Raw genomic sequence first — 18,089 nt, forward strand, 5'->3', positions numbered from 1 at the left:
TTTATTATTTTTTTGTTATAATAATGTAAAGTCAGCATAATGTGTGTTAAAAGCGTTTCTTCATAGCTCGTCTAATAGAACGATGCACATTACTAATATTGTCTACTTTACGCTAAAAACAAAGCAACATTCAGAATTATACAAACCATAAACATATTTCTTTAAGGTCATTATTAGTACTTTAAACTATACTTCGATATAATTCATCCTATTTCTACTATAATTCATCCTATTTCTACTAGTACCCGCACTCTTTTACTATGAAGCCACGCTGTTGTAACACGTGGCTTGGCATTGTCTTGCTGAAATAAGCAGGGGCGTCTATGATAACGTTGTTTGTATGGCAACATATGTTGCTCCAAAACCTGTATGTACCTTTCAGCATTAATGGTGCCTTCACAAATGTGTAAGTTACCCATGTCTTGGGCACTAATACACCACCATACCATCACAGATGCTAGCTTTTCAACTTTGCGCCTAGAACAATCCGGATGGTTCTTTTCCTCTTTGGTCCGGAGGACACCACGTCCACAGTTTCCAAAAACAATTTGAAATGAGGACTCGTCAGACCACAGAACACTTTTACACTTTGCATCAGTCCATCTTAGATGAGGTCGGGCCCAGCGAAGCGTTTCTGGGTGTTGTTGATAAATGGCTTTGGCTTTGCATAGTAGAGTTTTAACTTGCACTTACAGATGTAGCAACCAACTGTATTTACTGACAGTGGTTTTCTGAAGTGTTCCTGAGCCCATGTGGTAATATCCTTTACACACGGATGTCGCTTTTTGATGCACTACCACCTGAGGGATCCGTGGTCTGTAATATCATCGCTTACATGCAGTGATTTCTCCAGATTTTCTGAACTTTTTGATGATATTACGGACCGTAGATGGTGAAATCCCTAAATTCCTTGCAATAGCTGGTTGAGAAATGTTGTTCTTAACCAATTTGCTCAGGCATTTGTTGACAAATTTGTTGACAAATTTCATGGAAGCTGCTTTTATACCCAATCATGGCACCCACCAGTTCACCTGTGGGATGTTCCAAATAAGTGTTTGATGAGCATTCCTCAACTTGCTTATTCTTTTTTGCCACTTGTGCCAGCTTTTTTCAAACATGTTGCAGGCATCAAATTCCAAATGAGCTCATATTTGCAAAAAATAACAACGTTTTCCAGTGTGAACATGAAATATCTTGTCTTTGCAGTCTATTCAATTGAATATAAGTTGAAAAGGATTTGCAATTCATTGTATTCTGTTTTTATTTACCATTTACACAACGTGCCAACTTCACTGCTTTTGGGTTTTGTAGAATACAAATTAGGACATGGTGAAAATGTAAATACAAATTGTACTACTCTACCTAGTGCGTGTATACTAAACCTACATCACAACGAGGAGCCACATCCAAATCCAAAAACCGTAAATTTAATAGAAAAAAAACTGGTTGCTCAGTCAACAGAATTTTAACGCAACATTTAAAAAAAATTTTTTTTTACAGTAATATGCTGTAAAGAACAACGTAAAATGTATTGTCATTTTTATCAATTTGATGGGTAGTTTGCTGTAAAATCATATGTCAAGCAGATATTTAAGTATTTATTTTTATTCAGACAAAAACATGTTTTGAAAGTATGATAATATGGTGTAATATTTGTTGCACTATTAGATACTATTAAAGTTTAGAAGGTATGCAATTTCAAGCATTTTCTCTCAAAGTAAAAAAAATCTAAAAATATGAAGTCCTTTATTGACACGTATCATTTCCAGGTGTTTGCGAGCTAGATAAAATGATGTCGCGGGCCAGATCTGGCCCCTGGGCCTTGAGTTTGACACCTGTGAGCGAAAACATTTTTTTAAAAAAACAACTGAAAATAACATTAACTTTTAAGTGTTTAATTTTTTTAGTCCAGTTGACAGCCGGGTTGACTTTGTATCTACATGTGCATAGAAAAAAATAACGTCTCCAAAGCGTTCATTCAAAAGACTCGATTCGTTCGTGAACGTCCCACCTCTACCAAGAAGAGGGCGGGACAACTCATTAGGCACGCAGAGACAGTGACGACAGAGATTGAAACTTACGGTAGGAAGGGGATCCATGCGGCCCCATTCGGCGCGGTTTACCTGACACACGAAACGTGACAAATTGGGGAGTGCACTATCCACTTCCGCCGCCAGATGGCAGTGGAGTGTTGAATATCTTAAACTGTGTTTTTGTGGCGATTCCAACTTTGACCACAGCGCCAGTTGCTATGTCGAGTGGCGCTTTCCATCATTTTCAGCAGACTGCATTGCAAAATGAGATCCACCTAGGAATGGGGCCATATGAATCCCTTCCCTCCTGTAGCTAGTAAACTGCGATGTCAGACGAGCAGACTTCACCACAATTTACTACATCTCATGAATGATTACACAGCGAATTTACTTTCAAATTTGCATCAGCCATATTTAGAATGTAGTTTTCATGTTAAAACCGCAAATACTAGCCAGCTAACGCGGCTACAGCTATTAAACCGCAATGTCAGACTAGCAGCAAACAAACTTCACCACAATTTACTACATTTCACGAATGATTAGACAGCTAATCCACTTTAAAATTGACACCAAGCATGTTTAGAATGTAATTATCATGTTAAAACCGCGAATACTAGCTAGCTAACGCGGCTACAGCTATTAAACCGCAATGTCAGACTAGCAGCAAACAAACTTCACCACAATTTACTACATTTCACGAATGATTAGACAGCTAATCCACTTTAAAATTGACACCAAGCATGTTTAGAATGTAGTTATCATGTTAAAACCGTGAATACTAGCTAGCTAACGCGGCTACAGCTATTAAACCGCAATGTCAGACTAGCAGCAAACAAACTTCACCACAATTTACTACATTTCACGAAAGATTAGACAGCTAATCCACTTTAAAATTGACACCAAGCATGTTTAGAATGTAGTTATCATGTTAAAACCGTGAATACTAGCTAGCTAACGCGGCTACAGCTATTAAACCGTAATGTCAGACTAGCAGCAAACAAACTTCACCACAATTTACTACATTTCACGAAAGATTAGACAGCTAATCCACTTTAAAATTGACACCAAGCATGTTTAGAATGTAGTTATCATGTTAAAACCGTGAATACTAGCTAGCTAACGCGGCTACAGCTATTAAACCGCAATGTCAGACTAGCAGCAAACAAACTTCACCACAATTTACTACATTTCACGAATGATTAGACAGCTAATCCACTTTAAAATTGACACCAAGCATGTTTAGAATGTAGTTATCATGTTAAAACCGTGAATACTAGCTAGCTAACGCGGCTACAGCTATTAAACCGCAATGTCAGACTACAACCACACGGCACGCAGAGATCCAACAATCCTGACATGTCCTCAACCCACGGAGGATGAAGACACACTCCCCATCCTCCGTGAAGAAGTTGAGGCAGCAATCCGAGCACTGAAAAAAGGAAAAGCAGCCGGAGTGGACAACATCCCAGCTGAGCTCGTACAAGCAGGGGGAGAAGCCATGATCGACACCCTCACCATCCTGTGCAACAAAATCTGGCAGAGTGGTGAGTGGCCTACATCATGGACCCAGTCACTTATCATCACACTTCCGAAAAAAGGCAATCTCCAACTGTGCCAAAACTACCGCACCATCAGTCTTATTAGCCATCCCAGCAAAGTCCTACTGAAAATAATACTAAATAGGTTAAAACCCCAAGCTGAACTGATTATAGCTGAAGAACAGGCTGGATTTAGAGCAGGGCGGAGCACCACAGAACAGATTTTGAACTTGAGAATCATTTGTGAGAGACATCTGCAGCATCAACAACACCTTTACCATGTGTTTGTAGACTTTAAGAAAGCCTTTGACCGGGTATGGCATGCTGCACTGTGGGCAACCATGAGGAAATACAACATCAGTCCTAACCTTGTCAGAGTCATTCAACATCTGTACAATAAAGCTACCAGCGCAGTTCTCTACAACGGCGCTATCGGAGACTGGTTCAGGACAACAATTGGAGTGCGCCAAGGATGCCTTCTCTCTCCCATTCTCTTCAACATCTTTCTGGAGCGTATCATGACGGATGCCCTAGCAGATCATGAAGGAACTGTCAGCATTGGAGGCAGACCAATCACCAACCTCCGTTTTGCAGATGATATCGATGGGCTAGCTGGAGAAGAAAGAGAACTTGCCAGTCTAGTTGAAAGGCTTGATACCACCTCCCGAGCCTACGGAATGGAAATCCATGCTGAAAAGACCAAAATGATGACCAACAACAAAAATGGCATCCGCTCAGACATCAAAGTCAATGGACAGGCACTGGACACGGTGTCAAGCTTCAAGTACCTCGGTGCAATCGTGTCCGATGAAGGATCCAAACGGGAAGTCCTTGCCAGGAGTGCTCAAACAACTGCTGCCCTGGCAAAACTCAAACCCATATGGAAAGACACAAACATCAGTCTGGCATCAAAGGTGAGATTACAGCGCTCACTTGTAATGTCGATCTTCCTTTACGCCTGTGAAACATGGACCCTTACAGCAGAGCTGCAGAAAAGAATTCAGAACATGGAGATGAGATGCTACAGAAGACTCATGGGTATCTCCTACACCCAACATGTCACAAACGAAGAAGTCCGGCAAAAGATCAGCCAAGCCATCGGCCCACATGATGACCTGCTCACCACGGTCATAAAGCGGAAACTGAGGTGGTACGGACACATCACCAGATCCTCAGGCCTTGCAAAAACAATCCTGCAAGGCACCGTACAAGGTGGCAGGAGACGAGGGAGACAAAAGAAAAGATGGGAAGATAACATCGGAGAATGGACTCACCTGAAACTCACCGAGGCAATGAGAGCTGCTGAGGACAGAGAGGGATGGAGAGAGCTGGTCAACAGATCGTCTGTGGTGCCCCAACGACCCTTTGGGGTTATGGGATAGGTTAGGTTAGGTTAGGTTAGTCAGACTAGCAGCAAACAAACTTCACCACAATTTACTACATTTCACGAATGATTAGACAGCTAATCCACTTTAAAATTGACACCAAGCATGTTTAGAATGTAGTTATCATGTTAAAACCGTGAATACTAGCTAGCTAACGCGGCTACAGCTATTAAACCGCAATGTCAGACTAGCAGCAAACAAACTTCACCACAATTTACTACATTTCACGAATGAGTAGACAGCTAATCCACTTTAAAATTGACACCAAGCATGTTTAGAATGTAGTTATCATGTTAAAACCGTGAATACTAGCTAGCTAACGCGGCTACAGCTATTAAACCGCAATGTCAGACTAGCAGCAAACAAACTTCACCACAATTTACTACATTTCACGAATGATTAGACAGCTAATCCACTTTAAAATTGACACCAAGCATGTTTAGAATGTAGTTATCATGTTAAAACCGTGAATACTAGCTAGCTAACGCGGCTACAGCTATTAAACCGCAATGTCAGACTAGCAGCAAACAAACTTCACCACAATTTACTACATTTCACGAAAGATTAGACAGCTAATCCACTTTAAAATTGACACCAAGCATGTTTAGAATGTAGTTATCATGTTAAAACCGTGAATACTAGCTAGCTAACGCGGCTACAGCTATTAAACCGCAATGTCAGACTAGCAGCAAACAAACTTCACCACAATTTACTACATTTCACGAAAGATTAGACAGCTAATCCACTTTAAAATTGACACCAAGCATGTTTAGAATGTAGTTATCATGTTAAAACCGTGAATACTAGCTAGCTAACGCGGCTACAGCTATTAAACCGCAATGTCAGACTAGCAGCAAACAAACTTCACCACAATTTACTACATTTCACGAATGATTAGACAGCTAATCCACTTTAAAATTGACACCAAGCATGTTTAGAATGTAGTTATCATGTTAAAACCGTGAATACTAGCTAGCTAACGCGGCTACAGCTATTAAACCGCAATGTCAGACTAGCAGCAAACAAACTTCACCACAATTTACTACATTTCACGAATGATTAAACAGCTAATCCACTTTAAAATTGACACCAAGCATGTTTAGAATGTAGTTATCATGTTAAAACCGTGAATACTAGCTAGCTAACGCGGCTACAGCTATTAAACCGCAATGTCAGACTAGCAGCAAACAAACTTCACCACAATTTACTACATTTCACGAATGATTAGACAGCTAATCCACTTTAAAATTGACACCAAGCATGTTTAGAATGTAGTTATCATGTTAAAACCGTGAATACTAGCTAGCTAACGCGGCTACAGCTAGTAAACCGCAATGTCAGACTAGCAGCAAACAAACTTCACCACAATTTACTACATTTCACGAATGATTAGACAGCTAATCCACTTTAAAATTGACACCAAGCATGTTTAGAATGTAGTTATCATGTTAAAACCGTGAATACTAGCTAGCTAACGCGGCTACAGCTATTAAACCGCAATGTCAGACTAGCAGCAAACAAACTTCACCACAATTTACTACATTTCACGAATGATTAGACAGCTAATCCACTTTAAAATTGACACCAAGCATGTTTAGAATGTAGTTATCATGTTAAAACCGTGAATACTAGCTAGCTAACGCGGCTACAGCTAGTAAACCGCAATGTCAGACTAGCAGCAAACAAACTTCACCACAATTTACTACATTTCACGAATGATTAGACAGCTAATCCACTTTAAAATTGACACCAAGCATGTTTAGAATGTAGTTATCATGTTAAAACCGTGAATACTAGCTAGCTAACGCGGCTACAGCTAGTAAACCGCAATGTCAGACTAGCAGCAAACAAACTTCACCACAATTTACTACATTTCACGAATGATTAGACAGCTAATCCACTTTAAAATTGACACCAAGCATGTTTAGAATGTAGTTATCATGTTAAAACCGTGAATACTAGCTAGCTAACGCGGCTACAGCTAGTAAACCGCAATGTCAGACTAGCAGCAAACAAACTTCACCACAATTTACTACATTTCACGAATGATTAGACAGCTAATCCACTTTAAAATTGACACCAAGCATGTTTAGAATGTAGTTATCATGTTAAAACCGTGAATACTAGCTAGCTAACGCGGCTACAGCTAGTAAACCGCAATGTCAGACTAGCAGCAAACAAACTTCACCACAATTTACTACATTTCACGAATGATTAGACAGCTAATCCACTTTAAAATTGACACCAAGCATGTTTAGAATGTAGTTATCATGTTAAAACCGCGAATACTAGCTAGCTAACGCGGCCGTAGCTAGTAAACTGCAATGTCAGACTAGCAGCGAACAGATTTCACCGCAATTTACTACATTTCACGAATTATTAGACAGCGAATCTAGAAACTCTGTTTCCATATGAGTTGGGAAATTGTGTTAGATGTAAATATAGACGGAATACAATGATTTGCAAATCCTTTTCAACCCATATTCAGTTGAATGCACTACAAAGACAAGATATTTGATGTTCAATCCATCTTAGATGATCTCAGGCCCAGCGAAGCCGACGGCGTTTCTGGGTGTTGTTGATAAACGGTTTTCGCCTTGCATAGGAGAGTTTTAAAGGCCTACTGAAATGATTTTTTTTTATTTAAACAGGGATAGCAGATCTATTCTATGTGTCATACTTGATCATTTCGCGATATTGCCATATTTTTGCTGAAAGGATTTAGTATAGAACAACAACGATAAAGATCGCAACTTTTGGTATCTGACAAAAAAAAGCCTTGCCCCTACCGGAAGGAGCGTGACGTAGTCAGCTGAATATTTCCGCAAAGTTCCCTATTGTTTACAGTGATGGCGGCCAGAAGTAAGAGCGATTCGGATCGAGAAAGCGACGATTTCCCCATTAATTTGAGCGAGAATGAAAGATTTGTGGATGAGGTACGTTAGAGTGCAGTTCAAGACATATCTTTTTTCGCTCTGACCGTAACTTAGGTACAAGCTGGCTCATTGGATTCCACACTCTCTCCTTTTTCTATTGTGGATCACGGATTTGTATTTTAAACCACCTCGGATACTACATCCTCTTGAAAATGAGAGTCGAGAACACAAAATGGACATTCACAGTGACTTATCTCCACGACAATACATCGGTGAAACACTTTAGCTACGAGCTAACGTGATAGCATCGTGCTTTAACTGCATATAGAAACAAAAAAAATAAACCCCTGACTGGAAGGATACATAGAAAATCAACAATACTATTAAACCGTGGACATGTAAATACACGGTTAATGCTTTCCAGCCTGGCGAAGGTTAACAATGCTGTGCTAACGACGCCATTGAAGCTAACTTAGCAACCGGACCTCACAGAGCTATGCTAAAAACATTAGCTCTCCACCTACGCCAGCCAGCCCTCATCTGCTCATCAACACCCGTGCTCACCTGCGTTCCAGCGATCGACGGCGCGACGAAGGACTTCACCCGATCACAGATGCGGTTGGCGGCCCGAAGACGTAGGAAGTCATGGTGAGGTCGCCGGCTAGCGTGTCTGCTCTCCAACAAAGTCCTCCGGTTATGTTGCTGTAGTCCGCTGCTAATACACCGATCCCACCTACAACTTTCTTCTTTGCAATCTCCATTGTTCATTAAACAAATTGCAAAAGATTCACCAACACAGATGTCCAGAATACTGTGGAATTATGAAATGAAAACAAAGCTTTTTGTATAGGATTCTACGTACGGGGTACCAATACTTCCGTTTAACGGACTACGTCACGCGCATACATCATCATACCGAGACGTTTCAGCCGGATATTTCCCGGGAAATTTAAAATTGCACTTTATAAGTTAACCCGGCCGTATTGGCATGTGTTGCAATGTTAAGATTTCATCATTGATATATAAACTATCAGACTGCGTGGTCGGTAGTAGTGGCTTTCAGTAGGCCTTTAACTTGCACTTACAGATGTAGCGACCAACTTTAGTTACTGACAGTGGGTTTCTGAAGTGTTCCTGAGCCCATGTGGTGATATCCTTTACACACTGATGTCGCTTGTTGATGCAGTACAGCCTGAGGGATGGAAGGTCACGGGCTTAGCTGCTTACGTGCAGTGATTTCTCCAGATTCTCTGAACCCTTTGATGATATTACGGAGCGTAGATGGTGAAATCCCTAAATTCCTTGCAATAGCTGGTTGAGAAAGGTTTTTCTTAAACTGTTCAACAATTTGCTCACGCATTTGTTGACAAAGTGGTGACCCTCGCCCCATCCTTGTTTGTGAATGACTGAGCAATTCATGGAATCTACTTTTACACCCAATCATGGCACCCACCTGTTCCCAATTTGCCTGTTCACCTGTGGGATGTTCCAAATAAGTGTTTGATGAGCATTCCTCAACTTTATCAGTATTTATTGCCACCTTTCCCAACTTCTTTGTCACGTGTTGCTGGCATCAAATTCTAAAGTTAATGATTATTTGCAAAAAAAATTTTTTTTTAACAGTTTGAACATCAAATATGTTGTCTTTGTAGCATATTCAACTGACTATGGGTTGAAAATGATTTGCAAATCATTGTATTCCGTTTATATTTACATCTAACACAATTTCCCAACTCATACGGAAACTGGGTTTGTACTTTAAAATTTATATCAGCCATATTTAGAATGTTGTTTTCATGTTAAAACCGCAAAAACTAGTTAGCTAAAACGGCTATAAAGACCCATAATAAATTCATAAAAGAACCAAACTTCATGAATGTTTTTTGTGACCAACAAGTATGTGCTCCAATCACTCTATCACAAAAAAAATAAGAGTTGTAGAAATAATAATAATAATAATAATAATACCTGGGATTTATATAGCGCTTTTCTAAGTACCCAAAGTCGCTTTACATGTTAAAAACCCATCATTCATTCACACCTGGTGGTGGTAAACTACTTTCGTAGCCACAGCTGCCCTGGGGTAGACTGATTGGAAACTCAAGACAGCCATGACAAGTGTATGTAAACTTTTGACCACGACTGTATTTATATATAGAGTACCTAGACATATAATTTTGGGCACCACTGTTGTTTTTATCTCGATGTTTGTTGTTTGATTTGGTCCATTATCTGCTTTTTTTTTTTATAAATGTCAGCTATCAGCACTCACACACACACACAGAGTGACACACTTGATGCGGATAGACAGATTCCTTCCTTTATTTGAGAGGTTCCAAATTACTTTGACTGACAGCGATCGGCAAGACCTGAATAGTTGCAGGAGAAGAAAAGAAACACAAAGACACCGTAGACATCTACTATTCCCTTGCAAGAGACATCAAGATGGTTGGAATGGTTGTTCCAGGGGCATCGGCCTATACGGGACATTTGGCGCACACAAAGAAATGTTCCTCCGTGCAGTCGACTGCATCCCAGAATACCACTGCAGGAGCGCCTGGGAATGTGTTCAAAAATACAATTCAAGGTTTGGTAAATTGCAGAGTGGATGTGCTGATAATCAGGTGCATAGAAGTCACAAGGTAAAGACACTGTCGTCATACCACCAGAAGGAGCGTCATCATCTTCGTTTATCACCACACAGTCCAGGGGTCCATTATCAGAAGGGTCGGCACCACGGAAGTTAGTAAAGGATGGTGTAGTTCCATCAGTCCACTCAAAGGTGCCATCCTGAAAGACAAAGTCACATTTCAATAAGCAACACCTAACCTCCTTCCTTGCCTGAGAAGTTGAAGATCCACGAGGGACAAACACATGCAGGCTGACGTTGTGAGCGCAAGGCTTGCCTTACCACAACAATGTCGTTGAATCCAATCCAGGTTGGTTCAAGCCGGTCACCCTTGGCAATGTTGATGAGCTCCAGGATGACCGCGTTTTCTACTGCGGAATTAACCGAAGCCAGATTCGCTCCAAGAGCTTCGCAGGCCAACTAACAAGAACATGCAAAAAGAGCTTTGGTCAAGGGTTTGGAGTTCATTTTTTTTGAGGTGCAGCATATAAAAAAAACGGAATGTTACCTGGGCATCAGCAAAGGTTCTCTCTGAGTGTATAAAAATGAAACAGCGGTCGTCTACGCGAGTATAGTCCTTTGGACAGGAAGGAACTACAAAACATTTATGTTAGACACAATACTAAAGAAGTGCGATCAAACCAGTCAAGTCGCGGCCACCTACCTTTCACCACGGCATCGGCGCTCTGTGGGAACAAAAGAGCAGCGCTTGCCGTCACGACGTAAAAATCACATCCGAGTGCGAATGTCGTTTGATACTTACGCCTCCGGTCATCAGACCGCAGATCCCGCAAAGGAGGAAGAACACGCGAAGAGCAACGGCCATCTGTGCAAGGAGAAACGAAACAAATCCTCGGGTTCAGAGTCGGGAAGTTCAAGGCGCCAAGTCGCCGGCGTCCACTTTTTTACCGAGTCGAGGTGTAAATCTGAGAGGAGTTACCTTAGTAGTGGTAGTGTTCGATGTTCAGAGGCTGTGTCGAGGACCGGGACGAGCCGTCCTTTTATATGTCAGCCTGACGCCGCCCTGGAATGTGGACTATGTCACTCGTGTCACGTGACACATCAGACCAGTTCCCGTCCGCCACGACCAAATAAACTGACGCAGAGGGAACTTTTGATACATTTGACCGTGGCTACGCACATTTTCATGACTTTGAGGAGCGCTTGGGTGGACTTTCCCAAATGTGCTTTCCGACAACGTCTGGGGACCTCAGTGCACATATTCAATATGGGTTTGAACAAACACTCAGGGCGGCTTTTTGGACCCATGTTGGGGTCCGCCGGTGGTCGTTGTCGGCAAAACAAGACTAGGAAGGGTGGCGCTGCTGCAAAGCAGGAAATGTTCCCTTGGCCTCTTTGTTAATTACTTGATGGACTCTCACGTCACACCCTGACAGCTCCCAAGTCACCTGCTGTCCAATGTTCTGTGCTCTGAAGCAGGGAATGAGTCAACCAAAGGTTTGGTTGACATGACAACGTCTGCTCTTTTCGGGCCAAAGTTTGCTTGGTTTGCAAAAGCGCTACGTTCTTGAACATTTTGCACAAGCTGTGCACCTCGTTGGCGCATTTTGGAGAGCGGCGAACCAATAAAGCCATTGTGAGGACATTTCTACCGCAGGTTTGACCTGAACTGGATATTGTTTACATCCGGACCAAAGATTTTCCAACCGCAGCCTTGATTGCTGGAACTCAACGTCACCAAACTAATGACTTTAATTTCTGGGTGGAACTTTACCGTGATAATTGACGCCACACCCGGCATGAGTTGTCTGAAAAAATTCTTCCTCCACTCCTTGTGACGCCAGCAGTGTACTGCTGCTTGGTATGCCACTCGTCCAGTGTAATTAACCTTGAAACAAACGCTCATTACTTTCACGCCCACATTTCCTAGGCGAATGCCAACTAAAGGCGTCGTCTCGCTTCTTGTTTTTTTTTTTGTCAAAGGCTTAATTGTCTTGCACAATTTACATATCACAAGTTGTTCTAGATTCGGGTGTTGTTTTCGGACCAGGTTGACTCGCCTAATTAATCACTTGACAACTCCTCTTGTGTGATTCAGTTTGTTCCAAAAACCTGGCATCTATTTTGACCTACCTCCAACACAGAATGACCAAAAGATGATCCAGAATTCTTGGTAGTTTTCAGATTTTTAATAATAATAGTAATGGATCGGATATTTTATTTTATAAAGTGCTTTTCTCGACACTCAAACCGGAGGAATATAGAAGGTAAAATAAGTTAAATAGAAGGTAAAAGAAGCTAAATAAAAGGTAAAGGAAAGGATATAGAAGGTAAAAAGTCAGTAAAAAAGGGGAAATAGAAGTTAAAAGTAGTAAATAAAAGGTAAACAAAGTAATATAAAAGGTAAAATAAGTGAAATAGAAGGTAAATAAGCTAAATAAAAGGTAAAATAAGGGATATGGAAGGTACAAGCCAGGTAAAAAAGGGGGAATAGAAGTTAGAAGTAGTAAATAAAAGGTAAATGGAGTAATATAGAATGTAAAAGAAGTTAAATAGAAGGTAAAAGAAGCTAAAAATGCGATGAGGTGGCGACTTGTCCAGGGTGTACCCCGCCTTCCGCCCGATTGTAGCTGAGATAGGCTCCGGCGCCCCACGCAACCCCGAAGGGAATAAGCAGTAGAAAATGGATGGATGGAGTAATATAGAAGGTAAAAGAAGTTAAATAGAAGGTAAAAGAAGCTAAAAAGAAGGTAAAAGAAGAAATATAGAAGGTAAAAGAAGGAATATAGAAGGTAAAATATGTTAAAAAGAAGGTAAAAGAAGCTGAATAAAAGGTAAAAGAAGGATTACAGAAGGTAAAAGAAGCTAAATAAAATGTAAAATAAGAAATATAGAAGGTAAAAGTCAGGTAAGAAAGGGGGAATAGAAGTTAGAAGTAGTAAATAAAAGGTAAATGGAATAATATAGAAGGTAAAAGAAGTTAAATAGAAGGTAAAAGAAGCTAAAAAGAAGGTAAAACAAGAAATATAGAAGGTAAAAGAAGGAATATAGAAGGAAAAATAAGTTAAAAAGAAGGTAAAAGAAGCTGGATAAAAGGTAAAAGAAGGATTATAGAAGGTAAAAGAAGCTAAATAAAATGTAAAATAAGGAATATAGAAGGTAAAAGAAATTAAATAGAAGGTAAAAGAAGCTAAAAAGAAGGTAAAAGAAGAAATATAGAAGGTAAAAGAAGGAATATAGAAGGTAAAATAAGTTTTTTAAAAAAAGAAGGTAAAAGAAGCTAAATAAAAGGTAAAGGAAGGAATATAGAAGGTAAAAAAGGGGGAATTGTGATGATCCGTTGCCCGGATCCTGTTTTGTTCTGTTAGTTTTGACTACCTCAGTTCTGTTTTTTGCACCCCTGGGTTTGTGTTTCAGTTGCCATGACTGCAGATTAGTTTCACCTGCTGTAAAAGAAGGAATATAGAAGGTAAAAGGTAGGTAAAAAAAAATGACAAATACAAGTTAGAAGTAGTAAATAAAAGGTAAACGGAATAATATAGAAGGTAAAATAAGTTAAATAGAAGGTAAAATAAGTTAAATAGAAGGTAAAAGAAGCTAAATAAAATGTAAAAGAAGGAATATTGAAGGTAAAAGTCAGGTAAAAAAAAGGGGGAAATAGAAGTTAGAAGTAGTAAATAAAAGGTAGGAGGAACATAGAAGGTAAAATAAGTCAAATAGAAGGTAAAATAAGCTAAATAAAAAGAAAAAAATGAATATAATACATATTGAAGGAATTAATTATGTTCTATATTATTATATTGCTGACATACACATGGCTACATTGAGCACACCTGTGAAGTGAAAACCATTTGAGGTGACTACCTCTTGAAGCTCATCGAGAGAATGCCAAGAGTGTGCGAAAAAGTAATCAAACGATAAAAAAGGTTATCAAAGAGATCTCAGGACCATAGAGGTATATCAGTAATCTATCAGTTCAAAACAGGCAAAATCCCAAACAAAATGAAAATTGCTAAAGTTGTACCGATTTATAAGACGAGACAAACGCCAATTTACAAATTATACACCCTTTTCTCTACTAACACTATTTTCTAAAATTATTGAAAAACTGTAAAATACCAGATTGGACAGTTTCATAAACAAACACCATAGAACTGGCACCCTATGTTCTTAAAAAAGTACTAATTTTGAATCGAGAATAGATTCTGAATCCAATTGTTATCCCTAAGAATTGAATGTGGTGCCCAAAGATTCACAGTAGAGATGTCCGATAATATCGGTCTGCCGATATTATCGGCCGATAAATGCGTTAAAATGTAATATCGGAAATTATCGGTATCAGGTTTTTTATTATCAGTATCGTTTTTTTTTTTTGTTGTTTTTTTTTTATTAAATCCACATAAAAAACACAAGATACACTTACAATTAGTGCACCAACCCAAAAAACCTCCCTCCCCCATTTACACTCATTCACACAAAAGGGTTGTTTCTTTCTGTTATTAATATTCTGGTTCCTACATTATATATCAATATATATCAATACAGTCTGCAAGGGATACAGTCCGTAAGCACACATGATTGTGCGTGCTGCTGGTCCACTAATAGTACTAACCTTTAACAGTTAATTTTACAAATTTTCATTAATTACTAGTTTCTATGTAACTGTTTTTATATTGTTTTACTTTCTTTTTTATTCAAGAAAATGTTTTTAATTTATTTATCTTATTTTATTTGAATCATTTTAAAAAAAAAGTACCTTATCTTCACCATACCTGGTTGTCCAAATTAGGCATAATAATGTGTTAATTCCACGACTGTATATATCGGTTGATATCGGTATCAGTTGATATCGGTATCGGTAATTAAAGAGTTGGACAATATCGGCATATCGGATATCGCCAAAAAGCCATTATCGGACATCCCTAATTCACAGCCCTAGTATATACATCCAATCCAGATTTTATTTTATCTTTTTAACGTGGGACGTCACGCGGGCCAGATTGTAGACGCTATTCATATCATCTGTGTCTGTAGAAATTTTCACTTTTTAGCCTACAAGAATTCCACTTGCAATTGGAGAAAACATGTTGTGGAAAGTTGCGAATGCTAGCGTTAGCCCCGTTGTAACTTCTTAAATGACCGTGAAATGTGCTTCTTCTTTTTTTAGTACATGCCGTAGTAGATGTAGATCGGTCTTTATTGTCATTGCACAAGTACAATGAAACTTTGTTTTCAGCACAAACCCGTTCAAGATTAGACAAACAAACAGTGTACAGGGGTTACAGAACAGGAACGCTGATGGGTCGCCACAAGGCGCCCCATTAGAAGATGGGGAAAAAGGTAAAACGCTGGGGAAGGATGCGTAAAAAAATACAATCTAGACTGGGCTCCCAAGGGGTGGGAAAAAACCTCCATAGCAAAGCACATAAACATATTACAACGTACATCTCGGGATATCTAGCAACAGAGGGAAGGGAGTGCGGGGTCATGGTGGTAGGCCGCAGCTCTTAGGCGCTGACCATCCTTTCATCACCCCAATGGGATTTGCGTCGAGCGCGTTGGATTAGGGGGGGGGCGGGGGGGGGGGGGTATGTATGTGTGTAAGCCTACAGTGTGTCTCTGTTCCGCGGCCTCGATCTTGTGCAGCCGATAAGTCCATAGTCAACAACAACAGGTGTGTGTCCATGAGAGACAAGAAGGGAGTTTGTTGTGTCTGCGCCGCACTGTCCTTCGGGAGAGTCTCGAAGACAGGGAAACAATCCAAGTTAGAATGTTTTGTATGCGAGTGAAAATATATTTTGCTTTTCACTCTAAATTGTCTATGACCGGTCTTCAAAAAACCTGCGAGGCAGACAGTCCGATGTTACCCAAATCACCAGAGTGTCCACAGTTCTTCCCGCATCCTCCAATCATTCGTGGCAGCTTTGGGGGACTCTGAAGACTGCCAGCAACTTACAATTTGTGGACAAACCAGAGCAACGCTTACTCCAATCAGCAGATGTCCTGTTGTCATAATTCCGAATAGGTAGATATTTTCACGTACTCGACAGAAAAGGGTCGTCAGGCACGCGGCACTCCTTCTTCTCCCAAGAGTCCGTCGTTTGTCCAGCAACAACCGCTTCGTCACGACAGCAGGTTCCCCCAAACCCAAGATCTTGTCAATTTCGTTGAGACCAGTTAAATAGTTCCAATGTTTAGATTTGGAGAGCAGTGCAAAAAGAGGCAACAAGAAAGTTAAGACAAGAGGGAAGGGTGAAGTGAATTGTGAAGTGAATTATATTTATATAGCGCTTTTCTCTAGTTTCAGCGCAAATACCATTACAAAATAGCTTCTAAATAAATCAGAAGTTACGCACCAGTTATTCGGTACATGAGTAAATGTTTGACTGGATACTTAGTCCCACTCAAGTAAATATTTGGATGACTCCTACTTTACTTTTACTCGAGTCATATTACTCTAAAGTTGCTCAAGTAACCAGAGGGGCTTTAATTTCTATATTTCTGGTTGAACTGGCTTTGTCACGTTCTGCGGAGCGTTGCTTGCAGCGTGACCCCAAGGATGCAGAGAATGGCCGGCGCAATGCCCGTCAAACTAATTTAATACTAACAAGGAAGCATGAAACAAACAAAAACAGCACACTAAACATCAGTCTCAAAAGTAGACCGATGGAGGGACTCGGCTGGAACTAAATAGAACTAATTAACGAGAAACAGGTGTGCTGACAGGACATGAAACAGAAAGAGAGCACATCTCCCCGGTTCTCGCTTCCCCGCATTGGCTTCCTGTTTGTTTTAGAATTTATTTTTAAAATGTTACCATTAATGGACTGGCCCCAAAGTACATCACGGACCTCATCCAAATGTATGCTCCAGCCATACATGCCAACATTGAGACCTCCGAATTCGGGAGATGGGGGAGGGTTGAGGTGTGGGGGGGCGGAGTTGGGGGTGGGGCGGGGTTTGGTGGTAGCGGGGGGTGTATATTGTAGCGTCCCGGAAGAGTTAGTGCTGCAAGGGGTTCTGGGTATTTGTTCTGTTGTGTTTATGTTGTGTTACGGTGCGGATGTTCTCCCGAAATGTGTTTGTCATTCTTGTTTGGTGTGGGTTCACAGTGTGGCGCATATTTGTAACAGTGTTAAAGTTGTTTATACGGCTACCCTCAGTGTGACCTGTATGGCTGTTGATCAAGTATGCCTTGCATTCACTTAAGTGTGTGTGAAAAGCCGTAGATGTTATGTGACCGAGTCGGCACGCTGTTTGTATGGAGGAAAAGCGGATGTGACGACAGGTTGTAGAGGACGCTAAAGGCAGTGCCTTTAAGGCACGCCCCCAATATTGTTGTCCGGGTGGAAATCGGGAGAATTTCGGAAGAATTTTTGCCCCGGGAGATTTTTGAGAGGGGCACTGAAATTCGGGAGTGTCCCGGGAAAATCGGGAGGGTAGGCAAGTATGGCTCCAGCTCGCGTCCAGAGGCCAATCCCAACTTGTGGGGCATAAAACGAGGCTTAAAACTAGGGGAGACAGGTCCTTCTCTGTTGTTGGCCCTAAACTTTGGAATGTTCTGCCCCCTCATGTCAGAATGCCCCCCCACTGTTGAAGGTTTTAAGGCCCCGTTTACAGTAAGCCGCTAAGGTTCTCCAGGGTAAATCACACCTAACCTTATCCAT

The 18,089-nt window shown here is 40.6% G+C and overlaps 1 protein-coding gene across 1 annotated transcript; it reads right to left on the bottom strand.

The window, feature by feature from the left end:
• Positions 1-10,138: 10,138 nt before the first annotated feature.
• LOC133652968 (galactose-specific lectin nattectin-like) lies at positions 10,139-11,422 on the bottom strand. Its single transcript, XM_062051934.1, has 7 exons — positions 11,402-11,422; positions 11,225-11,287; positions 11,126-11,147; positions 10,970-11,055; positions 10,744-10,881; positions 10,496-10,622; positions 10,139-10,389 (listed from the first exon to the last, which is right to left on the bottom strand). The coding sequence occupies exons 2-7, from the start codon at positions 11,285-11,287 to the stop codon at positions 10,310-10,312; spliced, it is 516 nt and encodes a 171-aa protein (XP_061907918.1). The 5' UTR covers positions 11,402-11,422; the 3' UTR covers positions 10,139-10,309.
• Between the last annotated feature and the right edge of the window lie 6,667 nt (positions 11,423-18,089).

Source organism: Entelurus aequoreus, linkage group LG07 (assembly GCF_033978785.1).
Source record: "Entelurus aequoreus isolate RoL-2023_Sb linkage group LG07, RoL_Eaeq_v1.1, whole genome shotgun sequence".
Classification (NCBI taxonomy): domain Eukaryota; kingdom Metazoa; phylum Chordata; class Actinopteri; order Syngnathiformes; family Syngnathidae; genus Entelurus; species Entelurus aequoreus.